General features: G+C 39.3%; 3 protein-coding genes across 4 annotated transcripts in view; all 3 read left to right on the plus strand.

Annotated features, from left to right (window-relative positions):
* LOC309694569 (uncharacterized protein) overlaps positions 1 to 3143 on the plus strand; it is a 28575-nt gene extending 25432 nt beyond the window's left edge. For both annotated transcript variants that reach the window (XR_014272903.1, XM_082514757.1), the window contains exon 10: positions 107 to 3143. The gene's annotated coding sequence lies outside the window, so the exon portion shown is untranslated. The remainder of the gene's footprint in view (positions 1 to 106) is intronic.
* Positions 3144 to 4783: 1640 nt separating this feature from the next.
* LOC309694519 (tripartite motif-containing protein 16-like) lies at positions 4784 to 8403 on the plus strand. The gene has a single exon (XM_082514667.1). The coding sequence runs from the start codon at positions 5646 to 5648 to the stop codon at positions 7314 to 7316; it is 1671 nt and encodes a 556-aa protein (XP_082370793.1). The 5' UTR covers positions 4784 to 5645; the 3' UTR covers positions 7317 to 8403.
* A 1675-nt stretch (positions 8404 to 10078) lies between these two features.
* On the plus strand, positions 10079 to 12420 carry LOC309694559 (uncharacterized protein). Its single transcript, XM_082514745.1, has 2 exons — positions 10079 to 10361; positions 11064 to 12420. The coding sequence occupies exons 1-2, from the start codon at positions 10112 to 10114 to the stop codon at positions 11906 to 11908; spliced, it is 1095 nt and encodes a 364-aa protein (XP_082370871.1). The 5' UTR covers positions 10079 to 10111; the 3' UTR covers positions 11909 to 12420.
* Positions 12421 to 15505: the final 3085 nt, after the last annotated feature.

A 15505-nucleotide genomic window follows, 5' to 3' on the forward strand; every position in this document is an offset into this window, starting at 1 on the left:
ATGTTATTTAAAATATATATTCCATCACCGCCATTGTAATGTACAGTAAGGTGATCTAATCTAATGGGATAGTCACTAAATACTGCTGTTTAATGTGTTGTTGTAGGCTGGAACCAGTGTACAGCAGCATCTAGACAACATCACCCGAAGCAGTCAGCCCTACCTTCTTGCTCAGGGACCCACAAGAAGCAGCATCCACACCTTCTTCATTGTGATTGACAAGCATGCACTTCCATGTAAAGCGACAGGTTCAGTAGGAGCCCTTGATGAACTCTTTAAGGCCCATTATGTCTTTGATACGTCATACAGTTCATCCCTGACCAACTTTTTCACTTTTCTGCAAACAACCATTTACAACATTGATGTTGGGGAAACAAAGGAAACTCCCAGAGTTGCGAGCAAGAATGGTGCGTTAGTATCCATTGAGATCAAAATAATGAAGTGCTTTCTTTGCAAAAGTGATCATGGTAGACCAAACAGCCTTGTAAAACACCTTAAGGTAATTCATGGTCTCTGTACTGGGAGGACACTATATCTCAAATGTGGCCAAGTGGGATGCTCACGTTCTTTTAGTAGTTTTTCTGGCTTTAGAAAGCACCTGAACAAATGCCACGTAAGCAGTTCATTTGATTCTGCAGAACTAGATTTTTCACCAGTTCAAAGTGTTACGGACACAAGTACTACTGCTAATGTTGATGTGGTGCCTGAAGCCATACCAAATTACTATTAGAGCTGGCCTACTGGTATTATACAGTTAATATATATATTGTTTAGTATTAAGCTTTGCTTGTTCCATATTCAGGTTTTCAGCAAAACTTGTTTGAGTCCATAAAAAAAGATTCATTCTTATATCTAGAGGAAGATTTTTTTTTTCAATAAATATTAATGTTAGCCCGCGACTTTGTTCCAGTTTTGAATTTTGGCCCACTGTGTATTTGAGTTTGACACCCCTGATTTAGAGGCTGAGTCGGAATTATCTTCAGCAGACCTTGTAAATAGTTGTGCAGCTGTTATTTCTGATCTAAAGGCAGCAGGTGTAGGCCAAAGTGTAGTGAATTCTGTAGTGAATTCCATGGAAGAGATTGTTCAAGATATCCAACAACATGCTAAAGAAACAGTCATTAAGCATGTATTTAGTAATGAAAGAGAAACAGAAATGTGCAAGAAAGTTGAAGCATGTTTTGATGAGTTAGAGAATCCTTTCTCAGTTCTTAATTCTGAGTACAAGAGGTCAAAATATTTATCAGACAAGTGGGAAACTGTAGAACCAGTTGAATGTGTAATTGGCTCAAGATTTGACACAAGGCGAAATAAAAAGACTGGAACATATGATCAGGCAGTTGTTCAAGATAAATTCATGTATGTTCCAGTTTTATCAACATTGGAATCAATATTTAAGAGTCAGCATGTTGGAGAAATGTTGAAAAAATCAGACACTTGTGATTCAAGACGCAGAGATATTTGTGATGGATCTCTATTGAAGACACGCCCTCTTTTTTTCAACAGAAAAGCACACAGTTCAGATCCAAATGTTCTATGATGACTTTGAGGTTGCAAATCCTCTTGGTTCCAAGCGAGGTATTCACAAGTTGGGTGCAGTATATTTTACCTTAAGAAACTTCTCTCCCAAATGGAATTCTTTTTTGGCCAACATACACCTTTGTGCCTTATTTCATGCACAAGATCTGAAACGTTATGGTTTTAGTGAAATTCTTGTTCCTATTGTTCGAGACATTAAAGTGTTAGAGAGCGATGGTATTGAGATTCCACTATTCGGTGGTTATGTTCGTGGTAGTGTGGTACAGGTCACTGGTGATAATTTAGGCTTACATAGCTTGTTTGGTCTGGTGGAGTCTTTCAGTGCAAGGTACTGTTGCAGGTTTTGTTTAGCTGATAAAGATGACTTTCAAACAGAATTCTCTGAAGATTTCCCCAAAATAGTGTTGCGCACCAAAGACAACCACACTGCTCACTGTCAGGAAATGTCTAATAATCCATTGCTTCCTTATGTTTTTGGTGTAAAGAGTTCATGCTTATTGAATTCACTGACATATTTTCACACAACTGAGAACTTCTCAGTTGATGTGATGCATGATGTTTTGGAAGGAGTGGCCCAGTACAAACTGAAGTTATTGTTTTTGTATTTAAAAGAACAACATCTTACATTGGGAGAAGTGAATTTGAGAATACAAAGTTTTGATTATGGATTCATGGAGAAAAACAATAGGCCAGTAGCTGTGAATTTAGGTGGAGAGTCTAATGATCTGGGACTGAATGCTATTCAGACATGGTGCTTACTGAGGAATGTTCCCCTCATGTTTGGAGATTTGGTAACCTCTACTGACCAACATCGGGGCCTACTACTTTTATTACTACAGATAGTTAACATTGTATTTTCTCCTATGTTATCTCAAGGTATGTGTGTATATTTAAAACATTTGATTGTGGAACACCACAAACTGTTCAAGATGTTGTATCCCCAGAAAAAACTTTTACCAAAGCACCATTTTCTTATCCATTATCCTCGCTGCATCCAAAAAATAGGGCCTGTACTTCATAGTTGGTGCATGCGCTATGAAGGTAAGCACAATTTTTTCAAGAAACTGCTCAAATCATTCAAAAATATCACCAAAACGCTGGCCAAAAAAACACCAGAATTATATGGCATACATTTGGCAATCTTCAACAACCTTTAGTCGGTTAGACATTGGTCCAGGAAAAATGGTGTCTTTAGATATGGTAAAAGGAGGTTCTGGAATTGCAATAGCAATGCAACTGCCCAATAGAGTTCAAGTTATGAAAGTGAACTGGGCTAAACAGAATGGTATTGTTTACCGCCCGCATTTGGTTATTTGTGGCAAAGTAGTGTCTGAAATGCCTGTGTTTTACCAGATTGAGTCAGTTCTGATAATACATGAGAAACTGGTACTTCTCATTTTGCCATTATGTACAGTAGCCTTTCAAGAACATTTCCATGCTTATGAGTTGACCAGGACAAAGCAAGATTTAGTTGTCTTTCATGTTGACAGCCTGCATTATCCCAGGCCTTTTGACATACAATTGTCGTATGGAGTGAATGACAACTGTCATTACTTACTGTCATTTGTAAGAGTTTGTTATGCTAATAAATGCTGTTACTGTAACCTGTATGTTTGTAGTTATTTTCATAATATAGGATAGATCACAGCCATTTAGAAATATAGCATCATATGATAAATATGAAAAAATAATGAAAATGAAATATTATTACACATTAGAGTGAACTTGGACTAAAAATAACTCTATAAAGTGAAATCATATTACTCTAAACAGTGTGAATAACCCTCAGTGTTAAATATTTTTACACATTTTGTTGTTAATTTTGACACTAAACTGAGTAGAATTAACACTAAAAAGTTAACACTGGCCATAGAGTAAATTTTACCCTAATTTTGAGTGGGACCAAATGTTATCTGAAACAGAGTTAAAATCAACTCTCTAAGTGTAAAATTGACAGTTTTTTACTGTGTGGCCTCATATCAAATGTGAAGGCAGAATGAGTCTACGTTTGACGTTTGTTTATATCTAATCTTCCTTTTCAAACATTTAAACAGCAGCGAGTCTGCAGCTGAGGGAACACAAACTCAAATTGTCGGAACAGGTTTGCTCGTTTCTTGGATTCATTTGGTGATTTATTAAATGTATAACTGTTATTCTAATCTGCTGCTGGGTCTCTTACACTTTTCTTTATGCTGTATATTTTCACGTCTCTGGAATAGTTGGCAGTTAGTCAGCTGGGAAACTCTGCATATCGTGGATATGCTGACCTCGCTCCGTGGTGTACAGGGCCGTTTACCCTCATGATTAATATTCACAATAAAAATATTAGCCGAACATCATGAAGTCTGTATGTGTTTCATAGTGTCGAACAACCTTTGTACAGTTAAAGCCAGCAGTTACTACATGACAGAAACACCAACGTTATCTCTTTTATGCGTTTATACACAGGTCACGCTGATTACTGAACAAAAACCCAAAGATCAGATGTTAAACAGATTTATTTGCTCTCTCTCCTCCTTAAACATGTTTTTAATGTTAGTTATAATTCAGAATTGGCGACTGAAACACGTAGGACACATAAGAACATCAGGAAATAAAACACCGATAAATATAACCTCAGTAAAAGAAGTCAGCGGGGGTTACTACAGCTGTGTACCGGGGCCTGCGCTTTGTCGGTGGGATTGCTTGCGAGGCGAGCGGGTCTATCCCACGCTTTGCCGTGAGACTGGGCAGACGTCTCCGAAATCATCGAAGCACTTTTGCAAAGAGGCTGTATCTTGACAAACCGACCAGACACATGAAGATTAAACCACTACATACTCGGCTAAAAAAATATTAAAACGGTATTTGGTGACACACAAACAGGGTTTTTCAAAGTTCAGTTCTGTTAGCTTCCACATGCCGGTTGTTGTGTGCTAGAAACAATGGCCACCAGGCCTAAGCAATGGTTTTGACTTGATCAGCGTTAACCCCGCCCCCTGAGTTTGATGGGTGAGGCTGACAGATAAAATTATTTCAAGATGAGAGCCAGGCGCCAGGACTGCCAAAATGAAATAAATAAATATATCATTAAATAATTAATTAAATGTGTCAATAATTAATTAATTAAATGTGTGTTGGCCCTGCGACAGACTGGCGACCTGTCCAGGGTGTACCCCGCCTCTCGCCCTATGACAGCTGGGATAGGCTCCAGCGCCCCCCGCGACCCTGAAAAGGATAAGCGGAAGCGAATGGATGGATGGAATAATTAATTAAAATGTGAAATACATAAATAATTAATTAAACGTGTCAATAATTAATTAATTACATGTGTCATAACTATTTATTTAATTAATTAATTCCAATTTTAATTAATTATTGCCACATTTAATTCATTATTTAATGGTGTATTTAATTAATTCATTATGGCAGTCCTGGCGCTCCATAGGCACCAGCGCCAGAGGTGAGGTTGAATACAAAGACTGTCCTCTGGACACCGTATAACATGCCCGATCCCAAGGCCCTATATGTATGTGTTATGAGAGTGTGAGTAATGTGGATGTCTAGGTTGTGGAATAAAATCAGTCTGCTGATAAAACAGTGAGCACAGTGAGAAGATCTTCACTGAGCTGATCCATCTCATCTCATAAAATTGAGGCACAGGTGACCAGGAGGGGACAGAGGGGGAACGACCTTTTATTGCTTTTTTCTACAACAATTTCTTAGTTCAGCTGCAGTATTTGATATCCTGTAATGACTAAAATGATAATTTAAACTAATTTACATAAAAAGATTGTCTTTTAAATGTTAAGGTTATTTAACAACTTTAAAGGCTGAGCAGTGCTATTTTTAAATGAAAAACTCACAGGCTCACATGTTCCAGGATTGAATTAGTGTCTGATAACCCTCCCTCTTCCTGCTCTCTAACTCAGCACCTCCTCTCTGTCCACATGTTCCCTTGTTCCCTCCCCTTCTGATCTGCAGTTTGAAGATGGGTGCAACCAACATGTGGTGACGTATAAGAGCTGACAGATCCCATTCGCTACAGAAACCTATGTTGTTTAGATCAGAGCAGTTTCAGTTCTGAGGAAGTGAAACTCACACAGTCACTGACACTGTTGGGTGAAATGGCGCAGAAAAGTGTTCAGCTGGATCGAGAAACCTTCTCTTGTTCGATCTGTTTGGATCTACTGAAGAATCCGGTGACTCTTCCCTGTGGACACAGCTACTGCATGAAGTGTATTGAAAGCTTCTGGGATGAAGAGGAAAAGAAGAAAATCTACAGCTGCCCTCAGTGCAGACAGACTTTCACAGCGAGGCCTGTCCTGGTGAAAAACACCATGTTAGCAGTTTTAGTGGAGGAGCTGAAGAAGACTGGACTCCAAGCTGCTCCTGCTGATCACTGCTATGCTGGACCTGAAGATGTGGCCTGTGATGTCTGCACTGGAAGAAAAATGAAAGCCTTCAAGTCCTGTTTATTCTGTCTGGCATCTTACTGTGAGAAACACCTTCAGACTCATAATATTGTTGCAGTTTCATTAAAGAAACACAAGCTGGTGGAGCCCTCCAAGAAGCTCCAGGAGAACATCTGCTCTCGTCATGATGAGGTGATGAAGATGTTCTGCCGTACTGATCAGCAGAGTATCTGTTATCTCTGCCCTGTGGATGAACATAAAGGCCACGACACAGTCTCAGCTGCAGCAGAAAGGACTGAGAGGCAGAGAGAGCTGGAGGTGAGTCGACAAAACATCCAGCAGAGAATCCAGGACAGAGAGAAAGATGTGAAGCTGCTTCAACAGGAGGTGGAGGCCATCAATCAGTCTGCTGATCAAACAGTGGAGCACAGTGAGAAGATCTTCACTGAGCTGATCCATCTCATCCAGAAAAGAAGCTCTGATGTGAAGCAGCAGATCAGATCCCAGCAGGAAACTGAAGTGAGTCGAGTCAAAGAGCTTCAGGAGAAGCTGGAGCAGGAGATCACTGAGCTGAAGAGGAAAGATGCTGAGCTGAAGCAGCTCTCACACACAGAGGATCACATCCAGTTTCTACACAACTACCCCTCACTGTCAGCACTCAGTGAGTCTACAGACTCATCCAGCATCAATATCCGTCCTCTGAGCTACTTTGAGGATGTGACAGCAGCTGTGTCAGAGGTCAGAGATAAACTACAGGACATTCTGAGAGAGGAACGGACAAACATCTCACTGACAGTCACTGAAGTGGATGTTTTACTGTCACAACCAGAGCCAAAGACCAGAGCTGGATTCTTAAAATATTCATGTGAAATCACACTGGATCCAAACACAGCAAACACATGGCTGTTATTATCAGAGGGGAACAGAAAAGCAACATTAATGAATCAACAACAGTCTTATTCTGATCATCCAGACAGATTCACTAACAGGTTGCAGGTCCTGAGTAGAGAGAGTCTGACTGGACGTTGTTACTGGGAGGTGGAGTGGAGAGGGAGAGTTGATGTAGCAGTCGCATACAAGAATATCAGCAGAAAAGGAGGTGAATGTGGATTTGGACATAATGACAAATCTTGGTCATTAGATTGTACCAACAACAGATATATATTTTGGTACAACAACATTGAAATTCCTGTCTCAGGTCCTCGTTCCTCCAGAGTAGGAGTGTACCTGGATCACAGAGCAGGTATTTTGTCCTTCTACAGCGTCTCTGAAACCATGACTCTCCTCCACAGAGTCCAGACCACATTCACTCAGCCGCTCTATGCTGGACTGAGGCTTTACTATGGTTATGGAGCCACTGCTGAGTTGATTAAAGTGAAATAGACTGAAGTCTTTCATATTGTTGTAAGTTTAAATCTGTATTTTAGTTCCCTTTTAGTTTCTCTCCATCATTATTGTGGTATTTATGTGCTGCACATAAATCAGATGTCAGTCAAACATTATGGGCAGTACCTCGACATCTTCAACATGTTGTCTTGATGTTTTTACGTTTTATAGGTGGAGCTCTTTCCTGTGTCTGTTCAGCCATGGAGACTATCAATGCTTATGGATATTTTTATTTGAAAAATTTCTCCACATGACAACATAAACTTCTCTATCTTCTAAATGTTTACTGAATATTTTTCTTAGGTATTTGTATGTTGTTGTTTCTCTTCACTGATCTTAACAGAGAAGTCTACAGACCTTCCTTTATCACACAGATTTTATTCTCATTTGTACATTTATAAAGAAAACAATTAATTACAGAGCAATAAGAAATTTTAAGAAAGTGCACTATATCATAATTTATAGTAAAGTGTATTAAAGCATCGTTAGTTAGTCACTTATTTAGTTTGGAGCTGTATCATCTGACACTGTAGAAACATTTCCTCCAGCTTCAGCACAGAATGTTAAAAACAGAACTATTAATGAGAACAAACAGTAGGAACACAGTATCAGCAAACATCATGGCTTAAAATGGAGAGTAAAAATCTAAAAAGAAATAAACAAATTAGTAAAAAGGATTTCCTGTTGACATGTTATTGGTCCTATCTTGTCTGCAGCACCTCCAGGATGCTTCTTATATGTTTCTGGTTATTTTTGCACCAATTTTAGTTTTTGTCAGTAGGAAGTTCAAGTTCAACTCAGTGTGTTTGTTTGTTTTTTTCAAACTGATACCTGACCTTGAACACCAAACATCTGTCAATAAAGCAATGATATAAAATGCTTATATTAGTACTGAAAAACTGCATATCCACTTTACAAATATAAATAATGATATAAATCCACAGCTGAACTGGAGGAGCAGCTGATCTAGTTCACTCATGTGTTTCTGGACTAAGAGTTGGAGCAAATACCTTATGATTCAGTGATGTTTGTTTTTGTTAAATATTTTGTAGATCCAAGAGTGAGTTTGACTCATGATGATGATGTTCCGAATGAAACAAAGTTGGTCACAAATTCTTCAAAGCTGTTTATTAAGAATATATTCACTTGGACTCATGAGACAGGCTTGTGATCCAAGGGAGCCATCAACTGGACAATTACTGACATGACAACAAAAAAGCTAAGTACAGAGGGGGGAACAGAGGTGAAAATACTTGCTTTAAAGGATTGTAATGTTTCCTTTTAAAATAAGTCTCTAAGGTCAGACAAAGGGACAGAAACTCATAGCTTTCTACCAGCCCAATGACAAAACTATAAGTTGTTTTTTAACATCTACTTTTTCATCTATTTGGCAGTCACAGTGAAAAGTATAAACATTGGCACGCTTTGTCTTGTGATTCTGCTGTTCGTAAAAAATGACCATGCGCAAAGTACCAGACTTTAAGGCTTTGACTTGATGCCAATGGCCTGAGGAGGACAGTATTACCCTTGGACATGTGTAGTCTGCCGTCTACTCAATAGAAGAAGAAGAAGCGCGGAAATGGCACAACTGTCTTCAGTTTCTGGGAGAGTTTAACAATGAGAGACTGATGATGCAGAAGAAATCTCCGTGGTTAAAAACATTAAAAACAGTCGTCCAGGATGATGAGATCCGCCACTGGCTCAGACTGCTGTATATCAGCCGGAGACCCGAGATGAAGTCACGCAGCAGGTATGTAAAACTGTGATGTTCTCAATGAACTAACACAGGAACGATCTGAGCTCAGTCTGTAAGCTAACAGGCTAAAATCAGAGAGCAGCTAATCAAACAAGTGCGTCCGTTTTTTTTAAAGGTAAACTTTTAACAATAGACTTTCATGAGACACATCAAAACCAAACAGGGAGGGAAAGCTTCGGTTTTCTGCACTGTGCCACAGTTCGCTGTCTGCTTCGGTTCACGACGCCTCACTCCGGGGCTACAGACAGTTCTCTGCCGCCTGTGGTGCTCCTCACCTCCGTCTGCACCCACAGACTTCCCGAGGTGGAGGCAGGCCGGCAGGGACTTTGAGAGATGGGCTTTACTTTTAAAAATAGCCCTTAATCAGGGTCTAACTCACTAAAAGATGGCCACATGTCTCTCTCCAACTTAATCTCTTTCTTTTAAGTAATTGTTTTTCATTGAAATGAAATTAATTGTTCAATAAAATGATTACATTTATAATTGAATTAAAGTTAAATGAATCAAGGTGATTTTGACTTTGCTAGTTAACAGGAAGAGAAACAAACTTACACAGGATAAAATGAAATTTGGACCCAGCAGAAAAAGTCAGATCACAGACAAACAGAAACATTCCTCTTTGGCTAAAATAAAATGCAGATTATTGCTCATCTGCAGTTTTAATCATGGTGAATAATTTATGATTCAGCCAAGTAAGATTCTTCTGTGTGGAGGTTTTTCCCCTGTCAAAAGGCATTGACCATTACCTTCATCTAAACATGGAATTTAAGTCATGTAGTTGCCGTTGTTTGTTTTTAAAGAGGTCATAATATTTTTGTGATGGTAGAAATTTATCTTCAAAGTAATAGTTATAAAGTGAATTAATAAGACTTTCCAACAAAGAGAGGGAGTCACATGGTGCTTCTGAAACATTTGTACAAACCTCTCTCACATATGTGAGCAACATGCTCACAGTGTACAGCCCTGCTGACTGAGGCTGCACCTTTACCTGTCTAATCTTTTTCTTTTTACTTTGTTCCTCAAGTCCCACATCAACATGAAGTGTAAGGAGGAGGAAGATCTGGCTGGCCAGCAGGTCTGGAAGCAGGAGAGGAACTTCAATCTGGACCAGGAGGACACAGATCCCCCACAGATCAAAGAGGAACAGGAGGAACTCTGCATCAGTCAAGAGGGAGAACAGCTTGTAGTGAAACACGAGGATGAAGGCATCGTCGTCTGGAGCGGGGAAGAGCGGCTCAGACAGCTGCATAACATCTGGAAACCTGAGAAAGATTTACAGACCAGCGGTAAAACTGTAATCGCTTTTCTGAAGTGTTAACATTAATATTAAACCTACAGTTTGTATCAGTCAGATCTATTTAATGTGTATTCGTGAAAACATGACAGGGAGTTTTAAATGGACTGGTTCTTATATAGCGCTTTTCTACTCAATCTTGAGCACTCAAAGCGCTTTACAAAACTTGTGCATTCACCCACTCACTCCCATTCGCACAAGCACATTTTTCTTAGTGCTTTCTACCAACATTCAGACACACATTCCACAGATCAAAGAGCAACTTGAGGCAACTTGGAGTTAGTATCTTGCCCAAGGATATTTGAAATGCAGACTAGGTGAAGCCGGGAATCGAACCGATCAGTAGATGATCTGCTCTACCGCCTGAGCTACAGCCACCCCCAATAGTGAAGATTATTTTGAAAAATATCAAGATGTAGATCAGTTTCGAGATCAACTCCAAAATAGATCATCAGTCAGTCAGTAATAAGTGAGTTCTTTTTTGTTTGAAAGGTTTTTTTTACTCTTAATGTTGCTGAAAAATGTCAGAACTCAAGTTCTCATTTGCATCAGAGTGCACAAATAACTTCATTTTTACACACTTTTAATTTCACCTGCAAATGTGAGCAACATGCCCTCATTACAGACTTTAACTAAAACTTTATCTTCTCAGAAGTGTTTTTCTATAATTACATTTTTTTTATTGTTCGTTTAGACCTCCACCAGCAAACTGCCTGTAAGGAGGAGGAGTTTGTCGCCAATCAGCAGGAGAGGAACTCAAGTCTGGACCAGGAGGACCCAGATCCTCCACAGATTAAAGAGGAACAGGAGGAACTCTGCACCAGTCAGGAGCTGGAGGAGATTGTACTGAAGCAGGAGATCAATAGTTTTATGGTGACTTCTAGTTTTGAGGAAAGTGACCTCAGTGAATCAGAACCAAACGATGACCAGCTCCTTGCTCTTAACTTTCCTGAACCAGAGCTTGAGGAACAGGAAGAAAACCAGCATGTGGACTCGGGATCAACTAGAAATGCGGAGCTGAAGAAAAGGAGACGTCACAAAAACCGAACAGATAAGTCTCGGAGTGAAACTGATACAAGTAAAAAATCTGTAAGCTGTGACACTTGTGGAAAAACTTTTCAGTGTAAATCCAACCTGACGAGACACATGAGAGTTCACACAAGTGAGAAGCCACATTCTTGTAGCACCTGTGGGAAAAGATTCATTTGGAAATCAGGATTGGAAACTCACGTAAGGATCCACACAGGCGAGAAGCCGTATTTTTGCATCACCTGTGGGAAAAGATTTGGTAAGAAATCAGGACTAGAAACTCATTTGAGAATCCACACCGGTGAGAAAGCGTATTCTTGCAACGTCTGCAGGAAAGAGTTTAGAGACTTGTCGACTATGAAAAGTCACAGAAGGATCCACACAGGTGAGAAACCATATATTTGTAGCTCCTGTGGGGAAAGATTCAGTTGGAAATCAGGACTGAATTTTCATCTAAGGATCCACCTGAGTGACAAACCAAATCACTGCAGCACCCGAGGTAGAAAATGACCTCATGCTCCAAGTCACGGTACATTTCCTGTCCACAGCAGTGAAGGGCACTCTATGTTGTTTGTTCCAGCCCTGACTTTATGTTTCTCTAAGTTTGATATTTTTTTTATTGGTCTTTAAAGGTGACACAAATATTTATTGAACATGGATGCTCTTTTAATATTTACCACAGAAACTTGTATTTCTTCTTCAGTATAGAAGAAAACAAACATGAAAATGAGTTTTTCATCACTTGTTCCTTGTAACAACCATGATGTGATTCCTTTTTATCAGCCAATAAATAAGTTTTAATACACAGGACTAAAGATTTAAAAAAGTTCAAGACAAGTATACAATTTTTATTTAAATATGTTTTCTTTGTGATTTATGTTAATGAAGGTTATACTTCAGTATGGCTTTGACCTGGTTGTCCTGGTTCTTCTTAGCAACATGTTGCAAGATTTGATTAAAAATGTTTGTGACTAATTTTGTGTATTGTGTAATCCCTGCTAAATAAAAGCAGTTAAATGTGCTATATTGGCTCATGATAAGTGTTTATATCATTTTGCCTAAATGCAAGTAAACTCAATGTTTGCCAACTCTGTGTGCAGTTTGCTTCATAAGTACAGTAACAGAACTTAAACTACATGGAGCCTATTTTGATTACATCATTACAGATGTAGATATTATTCATAGTTCATATTTCACAGTGTGCTGCAATCTTCTCCACAGACCTGCATTGCTCTCTGTTCAGACCCGTCATCTTCAAGATGTCCACTAGATGTCGTCAGAGTTCCCCCACTTTCCTCATCTATTGTGTTGCCATTACGTGAGCCTGCTTAAAACCTACAGTCCTTTACATATGGGTTCATTCAGGGTCATGTTTAGTGGGCAGGTTTAGTGCGATGAAGGAAACTCGTTTTCTTTAACTTTACCTCTCAGTAAGTAACTGGAGTAACAGACTCACTGATTCCTCCCCACCTGCTGGACATGAACCAGCTGACTGACACTTGTTTTCATTTTCTCATTCATAAAGTTGCTACCAGTTCAATTCATTTATATTTATATATAGTGCCAAAAAAACAACAGTTGCCTCAAGGTGCTTTATATTGTAAGGTAAAGAATGTAAAAACCTCCACAATTGAACAAGCTGAAAAGAGCAAATGCTTGGCAGCAGTGGCAGAAACAGGCTGTCTGTCGTAATCACTGTAAAACACTAATCACTGGTCAGTCATTTGTTGTGTTGCAATCGGTTACACTGAGGGAAAAAATTTCACAACTGGATCTCGGAGATAATGTGAATATTTGTGAAAATATGTGAAGATGAGGCTGAAATAACTCTGAGACTCTAAAACATGATGAAATGCTTACATATTGAAATGTGTGTAGTAACATGACCTACAGCTTGTTTAAGAACTCGTGATTTTTTTCCCCTGTTGGCATAAGGTGAAATCCTGCATAAAGGAGGTGACCTTTGCTCCCTGACTCAGACGTGATAAACATGACCCAAATCATTCACGTTGGTGCCAAATAATGTTTTGTTAAAGTTTAACAAGCTTTCCCAGCCTGAAACTGCCAGACAAACAAATCACCTGTTGGAGATGCTGGTTTAGCTCCCTGGGTAAAGTGGGTGACCCAGATGCTAAAGCCCAGCTATGACTCCTGCCTGAGGACTTTTAGTCTTGGTTTGCATCCAACTTTTCTGCCACAATAGTTCAATTTTCTTAATAAAACACCAAATTACAACAAGTTACCTCGAGGCAGTTTATATTGAAGGCACTTTATTTGTTTCTCTTCAGCACTGTAGCCAGGTTGACAAAAAGTCAGAGCTCTTTTGAGCCAACAATCCCTTTAACGTTAACTAGTAATGACTTCATGAACTTCTTCATAGATAAAATTTTTATCATTAGAGAAAAAATTACCAGTAATCATCCCACAGATGTAATATTATCTACAGCTACTCTTAGTACCATTGATGTTAAGTTAGACTCTTTTTCTCTAATTGATCTTTCTGAGTTAACTTCAATAATTACTTCCTCCAAACCATCAACGTGTCTTTTAGACCCCATTCCTACAAAACTGCTCAAAGAAGTCCTGCCATTAATTAATTCTTCGATCTTAAATATGATCAACCTATCTCTAATGATCGGCTATGTACCACAGGCCTTCAAGCTGGCTGTAGTTAAACCTTTACTCAAAAAGCCATCTCTAGACCCAGCAGTCTTAGCTAATTATAGGCCAATCTCCAACCTTCCTTTCATATCAAAAATCCTTGAAAGAGTAGTTGTCAAACAGCTAACAGATCATCTGCAGAGGTTTATTTGAAGAGTTTCAGTCAGGTTTCAGAGCTCATCACAGCACAGAAACAGCTTTAGTGAAGGTTACAAATGATCTTCTTATGGCCTCTGACAGTGGACTCATCTCTGTGCTTGTCCTGCTAGACCTTAGTGCAGCATTCGATACTGTCGACCATAATATCCTATTAGAGCGATTAGAACATGCTGTAGGTATTACAGGTACTGCGCTGCAGTGGTTTGTATCATATCTATCTAATAGACTCCAATTTTTGCATGTAAATGGAGAGTCCTCTTCACACACTAAGGTCAATTATGGTGTTCCACAGGGTTCAGTGCTAGGACCAATTCTGTTTACATTATACATGCTTCCCTTAGGCAGCATCATTAGAAGACATAGCATACATTTTCACTGCTATGCAGATGACACCCAGCTCTATCTGTCCATGAAGCCAGATAACACACACCAATTAGTTAAACTGCAGGAATGTCTTAAAGACATAAAGACCTGGATGGCCGCTAACTTTCTGCTTCTTAATTCAGATAAAACTGAGGTTATTGTACTCGGCCCAGAAAATCTTAGAAATATGGTATCTCAGATTCTTACTCTGGATGGCATTACCTTGTCCTCCAGTAACGCTCTGAGGAACCTTGGAGTCATTTTTGACCAGGACATGTCCTTCAACGCACATATTAAACAAATATGTAAGACTGCATTCTTCCATTTGCGCAACATCTCTAAAATTAGAAATATCCTGTCTCAGAGTGACGCTGAAAAACTAGTTCATGCATTTATTACTTCCAGGCTGGACTACTGTAATTCATTATTATCAGGATGTCCAAAAAACTCACTGAAAAGCCTTCAGCTAATCCAAAATGCTGCAGCAAGAGTCCTGACAGGGACTAGAAAGAGAGAGCAGATTTCTCCTGTTTTGGCTTCCCTTCATTGGCTTCCTGTTAAATCCAGAATTGAATTCAAAATCCTGCTCCTCACATACAAGGTCTTAAATAATCAGGCCCCATCTTATCTTAATGACCTTGTAGTACCATATCACCCTATTAGAGCACTTCGCTCTCGCTCTGTAGGCCTACTTGTTGTTCCTAGAGTATTTAAAAGTAGAATGGGAGGGAGAGCCTTCAGTTTTCAGGCCCCTCTTCTGTGGAACCAGCTTCCAGTTTGGATTCGGGAGACAGACACTATCTCTACTTTCAAGATTAGGCTTAAAACTTTCCTTTTTGCTAAGGCATATAGTTAGGGCTGGACCAGGTGACCCTGAATCCTCCCTTAGTTATGCTGCAATAGACGTAGGCTGCCGGGGGATTC

This window comes from Aulonocara stuartgranti (genome assembly GCF_965226115.1).
Source record: "Aulonocara stuartgranti genome assembly, chromosome: 18".
Classification (NCBI taxonomy): domain Eukaryota; kingdom Metazoa; phylum Chordata; class Actinopteri; order Cichliformes; family Cichlidae; genus Aulonocara; species Aulonocara stuartgranti.

Bases quoted from the DNA above. Each gene is read 5' to 3' on its own strand.
- LOC309694519 (XM_082514667.1), top strand. From the start codon at position 5,646: ATGGCGCAGAAAAGTGTTCAGCTGGATCGAGAAACCTTCTCTTGTTCG.
- LOC309694559 (XM_082514745.1), top strand. From the start codon at position 10,112: ATGAAGTGTAAGGAGGAGGAAGATCTGGCTGGCCAGCAGGTCTGGAAG. The intron at 10,362-11,063 runs GTAAAACTGTAA...TTGTTCGTTTAG, and splicing joins GAAAGATTTACAGACCAGCG to ACCTCCACCAGCAAACTGCC.